The 16,111-nt window shown below is 51.1% G+C and overlaps 1 protein-coding gene across 2 annotated transcripts in view; it reads left to right on the top strand.

The window, feature by feature from the left end:
- HCN4 (hyperpolarization activated cyclic nucleotide gated potassium channel 4) overlaps positions 1–16,111 on the top strand; it is a 106,798-nt gene that overhangs the window by 53,340 nt on the left and 37,347 nt on the right. For both annotated transcript variants that reach the window (XR_004359219.1, XM_032699816.1), the window contains exons 3-4: positions 6,212–6,373; positions 13,987–14,205. Coding sequence is in view for 1 of the 2 variants with exons in the window: in XM_032699816.1 (XP_032555707.1) it covers positions 6,212–6,373; positions 13,987–14,205 (381 nt within the window). In the remaining variant the exon portion in view is untranslated. The remainder of the gene's footprint in view (positions 1–6,211; positions 6,374–13,986; positions 14,206–16,111) is intronic.

Raw genomic sequence — 16,111 nt, 5'->3', positions numbered from 1 at the left:
GGAAGGAGCAAATGTAGGAGTTGATGATGCCTTTCCCACAGCGGCACCAGGAGAGGGAAAGGAGCAGCTGAGCCCTTTTGTGTTGCTTTGCTGAAACATTGTGTTTCCCAGTGGGGTGGGTTTACTCAAGGGGCGGAATTCCTGGGGGAGCTGCCCTTTCCCTCTCAGCTCTGATTTCCTGTGTGTCCTCACAGAGCTGCTCAGGGGGCTGGCTCTGTGCTCCTTGTGGATGCTCATGGCTTCCATGCTTCGGTGCTCTAATGTGCATAATGCTCTGTGTGCCTGGAGAGGATTTTTCCTCCTGGAGAAGCCAGCCCATCCTGCCAGTTGTGCGTGTTGTTTGTCTCTCTCCTCACTTCAGCCTCCCAGGATGGAGCTGCACATCAAGGCTCCCAAGCCCTTCCCCTCTTACGAGGGTTGTGTCAGTCAAGACTCATGCTGAGTGTGGAGAAGGTGATATTTGCCACAAGAATTGGCCCTAGTTTTGTGGTAGTGATCCCAAAATTAGCCAAACCACTGTCTTTTCAATGAGCTGCCTTTAGTTTGCCTGTTGGCCAGAACAAGCAAGAGCTTGTTGTCCAGGCTGGTTTCAGAACTAAGCAGGATGAGGCCCAGCCAGTGATTGTAAAGGTGATCCAGAGGGACATAGGAGCTGCTGCTGCTGCAGGGACTCAACACAGCCACCCTCAGTAATCTGGGTAACAGTACTTTAGGCTCAGAAAAGCTCTTGGCAGTAACCACCTATCCCCAGTATATCAGGAGATTAACACTGAGGTTTGAAAAGGCAGCTAATGCCTCTGTGAGGAAAATGTATCTTTACCTCTGTTATCTACAAAAGCCAAGGAAAAAAAGGAAGAGTAAAAGACATGTCAACTTTCCTCCCCGTAGTCCACAAATACTCTTCTTAAATATAAGTAAACATGTATTTCCTCACAGCAGAACAACCTTGACTCTGACCCTGGAGCACTCAGAACAACAGACGATACTGTTTTGATTCTCTTTGGAGATTTGTATTTCCTTTTCAGGCCTTTGGTTTTTTTAAGGCATAAATGAAGAGTAAATTCTTTGCTTTCTATTAAGCTGGAGCAGTGTCACAGCTCCTTGATTATCCACAGGGGATTTATCACAGTTGTAGATTAACCATCATGTGGATACAGACACCAGCACTGGTTCAGGACCAGCAGGGCTCTCAGTCTGGATGTGGTGCTGCTGAAGTCCTGTGATGTTGCTGGTAGGGCAGTGAGCACTTTCACTGCCTCCCTGTGGTGCAGAGTCTGTTCAGAAAGGCCGTGGATGGAAGGGATTCTGTGCAGAGACAGCGTTCAGCTGTCAGCTCTCCCTGGCAGGGTGTGCAGCTCCAGCTCAGCCGTGCTGGCTCCAGTCAGGATCATCAGGATGCCTCTGTATCGCTGTCCCCAAACCCCCAGGAAAACCCATTTGTTCCAAGCATAGCACCTCCAGTACATAAAAACCCAGCAGGGATGTGCAGTCACATCCTAGCCTGGATGTGCAGTTGCATTCTAGCCTGGATGTGCAGTTGCATTCTAGCCTGGATGTGCAGTCACATCCCAGCCTGGATGGGCAGTCACATCCCAGCCTGGATGTGCAGTCACATCCCAGCCTGGATGGGCAGTCACATCCCAGCCTGGATGTGCAGTCACATCCCAGCCTGGCTGTGCCTGCTGAGCCTGCTGAGCTGAGGAGCTCAGTGCAGTGGCAGGGGCTGTGTGGAGGGCCCTGGGCTGGCAGAGTGTGCCTGGAGGGAGCTGCCTCCCTGCACAGCACTGCCCCAGGGTCCTCTCCATGGAGCAGTCCAACCTCTCTGGCCCCAGACAGACAGTGGCATGGCCCTCCTGGATCACAGGAATTCTGGTGGGCTGTCATTTGGATAGCTCCACCAAGCCATGTACCAACACAAACCAACATGCCTAATTAAACACTCAGCTTTGATTCCATCACAGCCCTGCTTTCACTGCCAGAGCCAGGCCCCTCTTCTCCACGGGGTCCTTGATTTCTTCCAGCTCCAGAGCTGAGGTTCAGGGAATGCTGCAGTACAGAGCCCATCAGGGAGGACTGCACAGAGTCATTGGGGGCTGACAACATTTCAGATTCATTCTGATAGGATCCCCATAGCTTGTCCCCTATAACTGGGATTTCCAAGATGGAGCTCTTACATAACTGGAGATGACTTTGTTGAGGGAAGTTTTGGTCCTCCCACTTTCCCAAGCTGTCCTTTCAGAAAGCATGCAATGTGTCCTTCAGCTGGAAGGACAGAACTGATTTTCTAGCAGGGATTCGGCAACCACAGCTTGTTTTGGACTGTCAAGAAACAGAGATATAAACTCTGTCAAAGAATGCCCCTGCAAAGAGGTGATTTTAAGTGTGAATCCATGCTTTGCCCTTCTCCTCCTCTTCCTTCCCAGTCACAGGCAGCAGAGAGGCAGAAAGCACAAGCAGTTCTGGGGTGAAGGAGGTGTGATACTCTGGGACCCAGGCTGAGTCATGTTACAACAGGACAAAAATCCCTGAGTGTTAATGATGAAAACCAGAGAAGCTCCAGTTACCGCTCATGGACCAGCTGTTCTAGAATGTTCCTTCCCCACCTCTCCCTGGCAAGCTATAGAATTGCTGTAGGGCACTGCAACACTCTCCAGCACATTCCTGGAGTCAGTATTCCCTGCAACACAAGGTTGCAGGGGAAGGTGTTTGTTCACACCCCTGCACAGTTATTCCTGTGTGCTGCACAGCCAGTGTTGCCTGGTTTTCCCTTGCATGTGAATGCAAATGTATTCCAAGGAGGGGCCATGAGCTGGTACCTCCTGAGACCGACATTTGGGATTGGAGTTGTTTTACCTGCAGTTCAGACATTTACACTTGGAGTTCATAATCTGGGCTTACTTATGGGAATTCCTGAGCCACAGTGCATCTCCCCAGGTTAAGCCGTGCCACAGACCAGGTGTGTCACCCCGGGGGTGTATCCTCCCAGAGACTCCAGTGAGACAGCCCAACCATCATAGAAGAAGCTCCATATCCGTTCACCTGTCCCCTGAGCCATCCATTCCCTCAGGCTCTTTCTGTGCTTTTAATCTATTAAAGGAAGAAAGGCACTTCCTCAGTGTGACAGGGCTTCACCCTGTCCCTGGCTGGAGTTCCCTGGGTTACAGGAGGGTTGGAGCTCTTTGAAAACACACAGAGGTGGGAGAGGAAAAGTCATTAGCACAGTAAAAACCCTGGTGACACAAAAGATCCATTCAGAGGTGTTTCTGCAAAGTGCTGTTCTGGCTTCATTAAAAACACAGCCCCTGGCTCTCCCTCCCACAGCCTGGAATCACTTTGGGTTATCTAAATGAAAATGATCAGTTCTGCAAGGGGGAGAAAAAAGAGGAAACCAGGAGGAATTATTCTTTATGAATTATGTGCTCAGCTTTCATACTGACCTATTGAGTCAGCACTGAGAGCTGGATTTCCTAGAACAGCCTTTCATGCTGGATTTTGGATATGCTCTTCTTTTCAGCCTAGAAATACCACTAGAATGGCCTTTCTCACACTGACTGGCATTGTGGGCTCCAGCTGCACCTTGGATGCAGCAGAAATAATGGAGTTTAGCAGCAGTTACCCAAATCATTCATCCTTCTGGTTTCCAGCATCCTTCTGTGGCTCCCTCCCAGCCTGGATTGAGCATGTCAACACCGCTCTGAGCATGTGACCTCATGGCACCCCGATTAGGTGGGGAGGTGTTAATATCTGGTGTGGAAACAGGCATCCAAATTGAACAGCCAGCTCTGACAGCACAGTGATGAGCCAATTCCAACTGGCAAACCATGATTCCTTTCCTTGATAACAGTGATAACAAAAGTTTTCTGCCTTTTTAGCTCTTGAACTGTGGGATGAGAGGGGGCTGATCTGTGGTACAGGCAAATGTGCCATGGGTGGTGGGAGGAGCAGGACTGTTGCTGTTGGAGCAGCCAGGAGTTGTATGGATTTAGACATACAGTCACACAGCACACCCGTGGCCTGTCCCAGACACCTCCTGACAGGCATTTCCCTCAGAGTCACCTTCCCCTCTGGAGGTGATTCCCAGGGGAGTCACCTCAATCCACCTGTGCCCGGGCTTGGAGGAGCCCAGGCTCTGCTCTCTTACATACACCTGGGTCAGGGTCTGTGTCCCTTCTGGCCACTGCCTGTGAGGAAGTTGTGTCTGCAGGTTTATTTACATCCCAAGAACTGACAGTTAATCCTGCCACATCCCTAAGGAAATGGTGAGACTGGACAGGTGTCACTGTGTGCTCTGCAGGGCTCACTGGAGGTCAGCTGTACAACACACGGGCTCACACTGTGGTGTGGTGGCAGGGCAGGGACAGGACGTGTGACCGGGCAGGGCTGGAGCAGCTGGGGTGTGAGGGCAGAGCTGTGGAGGGGACAGGGCAGGTGACACATGGGCCAGAGTGAAGGGGCTGTGGGAGGGCTGTTGGGGAGTCCAGAGAGAGCACAAAGGGCTACTCAAGCTCTGTGGGAAGCTTCAAGCAGGATTAGGACAGAGCTAAATGAAATACACCTTGGGAGGGAGCACCATCCTCAGGTCAGGGAGGAAAGGCAGGGACAGAGCTGGGACATGCAGCCTCACCCGATTCACTGTAGTCTTCTTTACTCCTCAATTCCTCTACTTTTTGTTCCCTTCCATTAAATCCAACTAGGACATGGTGTCACCAGACTGCAGGCTGGGCTGCACAGCAGGCAGGCTATGTGTGCCTTCAGCCCAGGCAGGGCTCCTGAGCAGGCCTGGCCCTGGCTGCTGACAGCAGGGAGTCTCTACTTCTTCACACACTGCTGGCCGAGTGTTTCCCCCTCCTCTGGAGAGACTGTAGGTCTGTGTGTGAGGAGCAGGGATTCATGTTCCTCCAGGTGAGGTTCCAGGGCAGGACACATTGGCAGGGCTGAGCTGTGGCTGTTGGACCTCCATCCATCCCAGCACTGTCCAAACCGCCCTGGTGACATGGCAGCACGTGGGGAGGATGCCAGATGTGTTCAGTGTCCGTGTTTTCAGGGGGATGCACTGGAAGCCAGCACACTGTGTGGTCCTTACAAATCCAAACCACTGCCCCGTGCCAGGCTGAATCACAGCATTATTCAATATCCTGAGTTGGAAGGGACCCACAAGGATCATCAGGTCCAGCTCCTGGCCCTGCACAGACACCCCAACAATCCCACCCTGTCCCTGAGAGCACTGTCCAAATGCTCCTTGAGCTCTGGCAGCCTTGGGGCCACGACCACTGCCTGTTAAGTGCCCAACCACTCTCTGGGGGAAGGACCTTTTCCCAGTATCAGGAAAGTGTTAATGGCAGAAGAGGCTGAGCCCCACAGGGCCAGCAATCCCTCTGCAGAGCCCACCTCAGGTAGGGAAAACCAAACCTGGATGGATACAGAGCTCAGGGTAGGAGCCACCACATGCTCTGTGTGTCTGTCATCACAAAGCTGGGCATTAAAGAGCCAAGCAGCCCAAAGTCTCCACAACACTCCACTGTAGGGAAAACAGTGTCCCTCATGTGCCTTGGCTGCACATGCAGTGTGGGGATAGGGACCCTCGAGACCCCACTGCAGAGCTGTGTACAGGTTTCTTGCTAAGAACTCCTGTACAGCTCTGCCATGCTTCTCTGTTCCTTGCCTACCTTTGCTGGGATACAGCAGAATACAAGAAATACAAGAAAATAGATGAATCAGATCCTCTTCTAGAAGTCTCTGCTGAGTTTGAGGCTGTTCTTTCTTGCATTTGATATGTGCAGAGACTGCAGCTGACATCCAGTACAAAGACAGCTGCCACCATGGGTCACTGTGTAACATATATTCAGCAAGAACAGAAATCAAAGAAGGGCACTGCAGTTAAAAGATGTAATGATAGAGTTTATTTCCGAGGAGTGGCTAATGTTCCAGAAATATTTGCAACCAGCTTATTTTATAAAATGAGTTATGGAGCTTTTAATGTTAAATTAGAAGGCAAAAACACAGGGCAAGAGGGGTGAATGATTATGATTTTGTATTTTGGTTTTTAATCTGTTTTTCAGCTGGTTCTGCTTGCATACTGTGCCTGACCTGAGCTGATGCAGCCTTTTCTGTCACTTTAGCAAGTTCTTGACCCTGATACTGCGTCTAATTATGTTGGGTTGGTTGTTTTTGGGGAGCTGCCATCTAATCTGCTCCCTGTCGGCCCCCGCAGATCTTCCACATGACCTACGATCTGGCCAGTGCCGTGGTGAGGATCGTGAACCTCATTGGGATGATGCTGCTGCTGTGCCACTGGGACGGCTGCCTCCAGTTCCTGGTGCCGATGCTGCAGGACTTCCCCGACGACTGCTGGGTGTCCCTGAACCGCATGGTGGTGAGTGCCAGCCCTGCCGGGCCCTCGGTCACCCTACCCAGCGCCCACATGCCATCCGCCAGCTTCCCAGTGCTCCCCAGTATCCAGCGCTGCGGGCACGGAGGCGCCTGGGAGGCAGATCCTGCAGGGAGAGGTCCCGGGGCTGCGGAGCGGGACCCGGCCCGGCAGAGCTGCTGCGGGTCCTGCTGTGGAAGGCAGGAGCCAGGCTCCCCCTCCTGGCTCCAAACAGCAAGGAGCAAGGGTGGAAACGGTTTCCTAATGGCTTCTGGGCATCCTGAGCCAAAGGAGGAGACAGAGGGGGTCCTGGAACCGTAGCTGGGTCTGATCCATCATTCACATCACTGGTCCCAAGAAACTGAAACCCTCTGCTCCATATCCTCTTGAAGGGCCGGGGTGATCACCCACCCTTCCCTCCATGGAGCTGCACAACATCCCATTAGGGTGGGCTCAAACAGACCCTGCCAGGCCTCCCGTCATGGGATCAGGAGCCAGACTTCCCAACGCCATCCCAGGCTGTGCTGCTCCTCTGCTGTTTGCTGTGAGGGAGTTTGATACCATATGGTAAATGCACGGGGAGTTCATGGTACCTTTCAACCATCTTGCTGAGAATTCAGGATCTTTTATTCAAAGGGACAATGTCCAGTTGATTAAACAGCAAAAACTGACAAAGCTTAAAAAATTGCCTCTTATTGCAGCTCTTAACCTCCAGATTCCCCCAGCCAATTTCTTCTTAAAAAAAAAGGAAATAATCAGGCACTCGGGCAGAACAGAACAAATGTAAAATGTATAAGAGCTGTGCCAGCTCGCCATGCCTCCCACATGCAGAGCTGTGGGCACTTGCTGCCTGTGCCTGAGAGGAGTGAGCATCCATGAAAAAGTCGTCTGTTTGGGGTTTATTTATTCATTTCTTCCCTCTGCAATAATCGTTCACTTCCTGCTGCTGAAAGGTGCCAGACTGACAGTTCTGGAGTCTGGAACCCTCTATTTATCTCCAGCAGAAGAACAACCCAGGCAGCAGCTGCCTGGTCTTCCCCCATGCTGCCTTTTTATTATTTATATGGCAGGAGCAATCAAAGATCAGGGCCCCCTTGTGCTGTTCAGGTTCAAGAGGACACTCAGCTCCTCATCCTGGGGGGCTCAGAGGTGCAGGCTGAACCCATCCCCATGCCATGAGGAGACTTGGCTGTGGTGCCCTTGCAGGACAGGTTCAGAACAGCACATGTGAACCATGTTTCCCTTATCCCAACATCCAGCTGCTGGTTGATGGCAACAATTTCTCTTTGCTCTTCCCATCCATCCCTCGGGGAAGAGGTAAAAGCTGGGGTTGCAGCTGCCATCGGGGTAACTGTAGTCAAGGGCAAAGGTCTTGAAAAGTGGCAGAAGGCAGGACAGAGGAAGAAGAGATTTAGCCAAGCCACCTTTCTAACAGCAACACTGGGGAGAGTGGGAAAGATGCCTTCCAGAGGCAGGAAGGCTCAGCAGAATCTCCAGGAGGGGCAGGGTACCAAGCTTCTATCTGGAGCAGAGATTCACTCATGCTGCAGTCTTGTCTTCCCAGCCTTGAGAGCCTGTGAAGCTGGGAATTAAACTGGCCTTGTGTGACTTTTCTTCTTCTTTGCAGCTAAATCACCTTCTTTTTTTTCCACTTAATAGAAGTGGAAAAAGAATTATTATCTCTGAAAATGGAGCCTCAGGAGACTGGGATTGAGAACTGGAGAGATGGTTTTATGCCCCACCTATAGTTCAGGTGGGTTCCACTCCAGGAATATGCCAGCCCCAGAATAGCTTGAGATGGGAATATTTAACAAAGAGAGTAATTAGTTCTTCTGGAATCAGGTAGGGTTTTTTTCTCACAATAATGTTCTTTAATCTCCTGAGACAATTTCCAGATGTGTCTTTGGGAGCAGTGATGGATGTTGATGGCATTTACATATGGTCTGAAGTGAAGTAATAGCAGAGGCCACTGAGTCAGGAGCAACAAGAAACTGGAGGTCTGGGCTCTTCTTAGGCTTTGGTGCCAGGATGTTGATGGAAGTTTCCAGAATGGCTCTGTTTGAGTGCTGTGATGGACAGGGTTGGGAGGGGAGAAGCCTGGATGGCATCAGTCTGTGACAGTAGGTTGGATTCTGGGACATTCTGTACTGACCTGGTCATAGCTTTGAGGAGATAAATATACTTGGTGCACGACTGCCCTGATTACACACAGGAGCCACAAAGCTGGGGTGGAACCACTGTAGAAAAAGAGGAATCTTCTGAAGCTGCTACAGGCAAGGGGAGCTGGAAGTGAAGTGCCAAAAGCTTCAGAGGCTTTCTCCTTGAGTGTGCTGGTGCAGCTTTTCCACTGCTCCGGGGTTTCCCACCTAGTCACTGGCAGTCCAGAAAACCAGCTCTGATTTCGATGCAGCAGAGAAAAGAGATTCATCACCTCCCATCTGCTTCCTAAAGATTTGATCCTCGTCCAGGGGATTTGTGAAGGGTCTGGTGTTGCCAAAATCATATCAGGAGCTCGATAAATCCCTGAGTCCACTTCATCTTGGTGTTTTATACATGCACCATGTTCCATCTTTAGCAATTGTGAAGGAGCTGGTCTCTGGATGACTCCTGAAATGGCAGGGAAGGATGTTTTCAGTATTAATTGCTCAGCCCCAGTCCCAGGGGCTTCAGCATTAGCTTCCCTGCAGTGCACTTTATTAAAAACTGGAAGCACTGGTGAGTCAGCTGCAGAGTGCCTGTGCTGCTCCCCGAGACCCTGGCCTGGCAGCTCCATCCCAGGGACCCGAGCTCTGCTGAGACCTGAAGGCTGCTGGAAACACGTGGCTCATTCCCTGGGGTGTTGTGCTGAACTGATAAACCCTGCAGGGAAGGCAAATATCCCTGTGGCAAACTCAGCAGCCTTGCACAGGAAACACTGATCATCCTCCCTTCCCCCAAAGGGAGGGGAGCAGATTCACTTTGAGCTTATCCCCCCTCCCTGCTCACAGCACTTTCTTGGGGTGTTGCTGATAGAAAGCAGGAAGAGAGAGGGATGCAGCACGTGTTGTGGGAAGACAGAGCAGTCCTGCATGGCTGTGCTGTGTGATTCCTAACTCCCCCAAGAGTCTGGGCCATCAGGTCCCTCCTGCCCTCCCTCAGCAGACACTTAAATCTGAGTAGTAGATTATCATGTTCTGTAAAATCTGTTAGGAAGCAACAAGAACAGGGCTGCTCCACAATGAGATGTGAGCCAGGAGCCAAGGGCAACAGGCACAGGCAGTGCCCTCACCAGCCAGGGCACAGTCCTGCCAGTCCAAAATTGGGTGGGCAGAGCAGAACTGGTGATAACTGGGGATATTGACCATTCCAGGGAAGGCAGGGTGACAGTCACATGCAGGGTCTACCCAGCGAGTCCAGCTGGGAGCAGCATGAGGTGGGAGCAGAGGCAAGGCTGGAAACAAAGGCACAGCACATGCTCAGTGCCCAGGACATGGGTACAGTGAGCTCAGGCAAGGTGTGAGTGCCAGGCCTGGAGCAGAGTGTGCTTGGGGGGGGTCCCAGGCAGGGCTGACTGGGGCAACTGGGACTGGTGCCCTCAGATTCCTGGGAAACTCCCTCCTGTCGGGTGGAGGCCACACGGAGCTCTCCTTGGAAACAAGCCCAGAACAGGCGGTTCTGTCCTAGGTGGTTTGATCTATCACCTCCATTTCTTCCCCCCAGGTGTGTTTTCCGGCCCAGCAGTTCCAGCGCTGTCCAGGGGAGGGCAGGGGTGGTCAGAGCCCTTATTTCACAGCTGGGTCTGAGGGCAGTGCAGTAGCAAACCCGGAGTAACAGCTCAGTGGCCAGATAAGATCACTGCTGAGACACACACAGGAGCTCACAAGGCTGAAATATGGCCTGTCACCACTATAGCTCCTTAGTTCTCTGAAAAGTTAATGGTGTAAGTCAGGCATCTCATTGTGCCTGCAGACTGTGCCCCAGCCTGAGAAGTTCCAGTGCTTCTCTGTGTCTCTTCTTCTCTCACTAATCTTCTCCAGTGAGGATTCAGCCAGACACACTCAGTGTACATCAGAACCAGAACACCCTGTAAGACACCATACTTTTCCTCGAGCTGTTTCTACACTACAGACACTACAGAACCCAGCACTGTCTTTGAAGAGTTCCAGGAACATTGTCTCCAAGTATTTAAAGGTGGATCTGAGCAGAGGCATTGCAGTCCAGGCTCTAATCCCAGAGAAACCCTTCTAGCACTGCCAATGTTGACGTTAAAAGCAAACTAGTCTGAGAAAATTCTTCCAAGTAATTTTAACTCCCTTTTGCAAACGCTCTCCGTGCCTGGCATGTGTCTGGGATAACATCCCTCTTGACTCTGTTCAAGCACAGATCTGTAGCTCCATTTTTGCTTGCTTTGGGATTTGGTTAACAAGGAGTCATTTTTTTCCCTGCAGTTTAAAGCCTCATTTACCTCCCCTCATGGGCCATTTTAGCCACTCCAGTATATTTGAAGTGGTACAGTCCTCCCGCCATGGGGACTGGTGGAGTGGGATATTATATAGGGGTGTGGCTCTTATGGAAACAAGCTGTACCATTAGGAGGCACCTGGTGCTGGTAAACCTGTGTCCACAGTATGTTTGGAACCACCACTACTAGCCTGGCCTAAACTACTGCATTCTTCACCTCCCTGTTGTCCTCCTGTGGACAACAAAAGGCCTTAAATCTAAAACCTATAGGCAAAGAATCATCACATAGGCAGTGCCATGAGTGAGAATCCAGTGCTCTTTACAGATTTATCCTAAAGGTCATTGCTCTGAAAGGTTTCCCCTTCGCAGAAGTGCCTCTCTTTGAGCAGCCCTTGGTCTCCTCTCCCAGCAGACCACGCTGCTCAGGATTTGTTTGAAACACTCCATGTTTTCCTGCAGCTCTGGCCCCTCAGCCTGTCTTTACTCAGCCGTCTCCTCAGTCTGTCCTCACATGAGTGCTGCTCATGGGAATTGAGGTTGGGACTTGTGACTTCCCAGGGAGCCAGAAGTGTTTCTGCAGGCTACAAGGGCTCAGTATGTTGGATGTTAGAGTTTTGGATGACTAATTCCTACAAAACACTGGCAAGCTTCCTTGTAAACAGCACTCCTGAACAGCAAGTTGCTGGAAGAATGGCTTTTAAAACTCGAGCCTGCCTGGTGCCCAGATGTTCACTGCCATTAGAGACCCTGGCAGCCAGTTTTCTAATACATCACATTCTAGCTCAGCTGTTCTTATTCTGTCTGCCCAAATTCCCTTTGGAATTTCACCTCAGCATTTCTTTCCTCCCTGCTCTCAATTCTGTTGTGGAGGTGTGTTGCCCTGTTAAACTACTGCCACACTGAACTCAGAAAGCAGCAGCATTTCTGCAACATCCAGTGAGAAATGGGAAAGGAATTCATTTGACAAGGAAGGAGTGGGACAGGACACTGGCCCTGCACTCTCTGCCCCAGTAAAGCTGGACACGTGCTTCCCATTTTTACAGCCGATGCACCATTTTAAGCAAAAGTCGTCTCAGGATTCCAACTTCTCTGCTGAAGCAGGGACAGTGGATGGGCTAAAGCCATGGATTTACAACCATTCTGTAAGTGCAGGGGCTTTAGCTGCCAGTACTCCAAGGCTGAGGGAAGGGGCCTGTGTCTCATGGAAATGTTAGCACTGAGGCTGCAGGAATGCCTGTGTGAGCTGCTCAGTGCCTTCATGGATCAGAAGTGGGTCTCCAAAATGACAGATAACATGGAGGGTGAAAAAAAATGCCTCCTCCCCCCCAACTTCTTTGGCTAGGACTCTTGGAGCCACAGCCTAGGCATGAAGGAGCAAGAGGATTCACTCCTTTGGCCCTTACACCTGAGGCAGTGCCATGGCCAGACCCTTCCTGCTGCCCTGGACAGAGCCACAGGTGCCCTTTGCCCTCCCCTGTTCCTGGCTCCCCTTTGGGCTGCAGCTCCTCACACACACGAGCAACTGCACAGCCAGGAGCAGTCACCAATGGCCACATTGTCTCTTGCCCCCTCTCTCTTGGCTCGAGGGTAGTTTTTCCAGGGGAGCAGGTTCCTGCATTGTTAGGAGGTGAGCCCAGACAGGCTGGCGCCAGCAGGGAGCAGGTTGCAATCTCTGCTGGGCTGTGAATGTGCTGCTTCTCCTCTGTCTGCTCCGCTGGCACTGGTGTGGCTTTGCCCTTCTTGTTGCAGAGTGAATCAGGCCTCTCTTGCATAATGTAACTGGATCTGGCCCGGTAACACTAACCCTGTCTTTGTCCACGTGCTTATCTCCTAACCAGGCATCAGCTCCCTCCAGAGATCCCAGCTCTATGCCACAGCTCTCAGTCAGCAGGGCTGTGCTTTGTCACTGTTTGCTACCTGTAAGATGACTGAAAAATTTCCATCTGCATCAGTGGCTCTCAGAGCTGTTTGCAGAGGTCATCCCCACCCACCTCACCGTGCTTGCACACCTCCAAGAGGTGCCCAGTAAATCCAGGGGATTCCAGCACTGCTGGGCACTGGTGCTGAGGCTGATGAGTGGAGGTCACACAAGTGTTCCTTGGCTTGTTCAACAAGCCACCACCAGGCTTTCTGTGCAGTGACCTTCCCAGTTGCTGTGTACATGTGTCTGCACAGCCACATCCATAATGTTCACACCTTCCTAGGAGCAGAGAGAAGGCTGAGGAGTGCTCGGGTCACGTGCTGCGATGAGTGTCACGTAGCACAGGCATTTTTCACATGCCTTGTAAGAGCAGTGTGCGATGACAGTGCATTTACTTTACAAGGTTTTATGGCAAGGACTTCCTAGCAGATAGTACCCACAGGACAGCAAATGTACCTTGAGCTGTTCCATGAACTCAAGCTAATCAGAATAATTATGAATCTTATGCTGGTTTTTCTCCCTGTGCCATGATGTAATTGCTGAGGTGCTGCTTGTGTGAGTTGCAGTGGCAGAGCACAAGGTGTCCTGGAGCAGCCTCTGCCTTCCACTGGCCTCTCCTGGCAGGTTATTGCTGCTCTCAAATGAGACCATTTGTAGTTGTCTCAGCTCCCTGAAAAAAAGCCCCGTTTTACACTGAGAAGAACTTGCTGTCCGCACATTATCAACTTCATTTTCTGCCCTTCCCACCTCCTCAGGTAATGACCACAGATCCTGACCATTTCCTAAATTGCTGGGGAGTGATTTTCCCCACTCTAAGATCTTGCTGCCAGTAACCTTGCTCAGGCAAGGTTTTACCAGTCTTTTACCAGTTCTGCGTTAAAGTCCATTTCCCACTGGAGTAATCACTCCCTTCAGTTCCTTCTGCCACACGTGGGCCATTGTGAAAATATCCCAGTGCATCATCTCAGTTTATCCCAGGTTACCAGCATGTCAGACAGTCTGGCTTCCTTGCTGGAAAGAGTACATAGAATCTGGAAGAACTGTGGCCAAAGTAGGTAATGTCAGATGACTAAATCCGTGCTTATTTTTCCAAGTGGAGCGTGCCCAGCTGCTCCAAGCCACCACAGAATTAAACTGCCCGTTTAACATACGGAGGTGCTTTAAACATGGATTTTGGGGTGTAACGTTGGGTGTGCTTTTCCGAGCTGTGTCCGGAGCGCCGTGTCCCGGTGCTGAGCTGTGCCTGTGTGTCTCCACAGAACGACTCCTGGGGGAAGCAGTATTCCTACGCCCTGTTCAAGGCCATGAGCCACATGCTGTGCATCGGCTACGGGCAGCAGGCGCCCGTGGGCATGTCGGACGTGTGGCTCACCATGCTCAGCATGATCGTGGGGGCCACCTGCTACGCCATGTTCATCGGCCACGCCACCGCCCTCATCCAGTCCCTGGACTCCTCCCGCCGCCAGTACCAGGAGAAGGTAAGGACTGGGCTTGGCAGCCCTCCTGCGGCCCCACGGGGCTTTCTGTGCTCTCAGTGACCCCACGGTGCGGTTCCCTGGTAATTCATCCCCGTCCATTCACTCCAACAGACCCTCTGGAAGGAACAGATGCAAGATCAGATGAATAATAGTAATGCAAGTGGGTGATTTTTGTTGCCTCTGCTTGTCTTTTTAGATCGACGTTATCAGTGTCACTCCTATCTGAAATCCTAAGTCGCTTTTTCCTTTCCGAGATCTTGTTTCAAACCCCAAGTGAATGTTCCAGAATGTGCAGCTTTTGTTTAGCAAGTACTCTGTTAAAAGTATCCAGATTATTCACTTCAGTGCTCATGAGTGAAGGTACAGAACAAACCCCAAAGCCCAGATCAAAGCTGGGAGCTCGGAGCAGGTTCCCTGGGTAGCTGTGGAATTAATTGCACCGTTGTTGAACAGCACAATGGAGGGCACAGCCAGAAATGTCACAGCTGATCAGGCTCCCACTGCCACAGCAGCCATGGATGGTGCTGGGTTTAAGGTGATGCTGTAAATCTGTGAGATGGTCAGGGCATCCAGAAAAAAGCACCTTCCCTCAGTTAGTGGGGCCAGGGAAGCTGTAGGTGAGAAGCTGTTATGGTCAGGGTCCTATGGATACATTTGATGTGGAGACTAAGAGGAACTGGTCCTATTCTGACCTTGCCAGGTCAGAGTAAGTGAAAGGGGAGCTGTGATTCAAGTGAGGAAATTATGGTAAGCATGCACAGTCCAGATGAATTTTATGTTGAGGGAGGAGGTGGGATGCCTTGGAACAGGTTCAGGCATGAGGATTACAATGCTGGGCCATGGAAAGAGAGCAGGCAGAGAGGGATGCAGCAAAGATGGTCAGAGGGCTGACGTCATGCTCTTTGAGGATAGGGAAGATCCCAAACCACAGCTGGAGCCGAAAGAGAGAAAAGCCCAGAGGAAGAGCATGGAGGGCCAGGATGCATCCAGAGCACTGGGCTTTGTGTAGAGTTTTACCTCTGTGCTACAGCCTCAGACTAATTCTAATGGACAGCAAGGCATGCCAAAGAGAAGGACACTGCAGCACCAGGAACAAGCTGATCAGAATCTCTGGATGCAGAGTATTATTCAAATGTGTTTGAAGTAGCATAGAAGTCAAGGACTGATTTGCAAATCCAAACCCCTGGCCAGCCTAGAGCAGCCAAGGTTACACCTGCAGCAACTGGGCACTACGGGCTTTGTCTCAAGCCAGGCCTGAAGACAAGGGCAAGACATTGACCCTGGAAGTTGGATTCCAGTCAGTGCTCAGGGAAACCCAGTCACCAGGAAGCCAGCAGGGACTGCAGTGGGGGGTGGCAGGAGCAGTGTGAAATGTTAGAGCCTTATTAGAATGTGGAGATGTGAATGGCAGGGTTTAATGGATACAGGGGAAGAGCTTGTGACAAAAGCAGCAGATAGAGGAGTTCACAAGGGTGTATTTCATGTGTAGTGGTTTTGTAGCAGGTTCATTTCCCAAGTTTTTCTCCGGGGATCGAAGCCTCAGGGATTGAATACGTTCATTTTCCTCTTGCAAATGGGACAAATGATGGCCTAAAAACAATATGTATTTACTTTCTGCATTCCTTAGCACTTGAAGGCCATGATTAAAATGAGGCTGCTCCGTGATTTGCAGCCCTGAAACTCAATTTAGTTCATCCTCATGGGACAAAGTGGCTGGTGAAGCATATTATAGAGAGAATCTCAACAGTTTGGAGGTCGATTGGTAGAGCAGCAATTGGAGAGACCTCTGCTGAGGGCACCTGGGGCCTCTGCCTCTCTCCTCAGCATAGCTCACCTACAGGGACTTTGGAGCTGTTCTGGGAATAGCCAGAAAAAGGGGAGGCAGTGGGGAGGAGGGGAACAGCAG

This window comes from Chiroxiphia lanceolata, chromosome 12 (assembly GCF_009829145.1).
Source record: "Chiroxiphia lanceolata isolate bChiLan1 chromosome 12, bChiLan1.pri, whole genome shotgun sequence".
NCBI lineage: Eukaryota > Metazoa > Chordata > Aves > Passeriformes > Pipridae > Chiroxiphia > Chiroxiphia lanceolata.
Note: the sequence above shows the minus strand (reverse complement) of the source record. Positions and strands in the feature narration are given on the sequence as shown.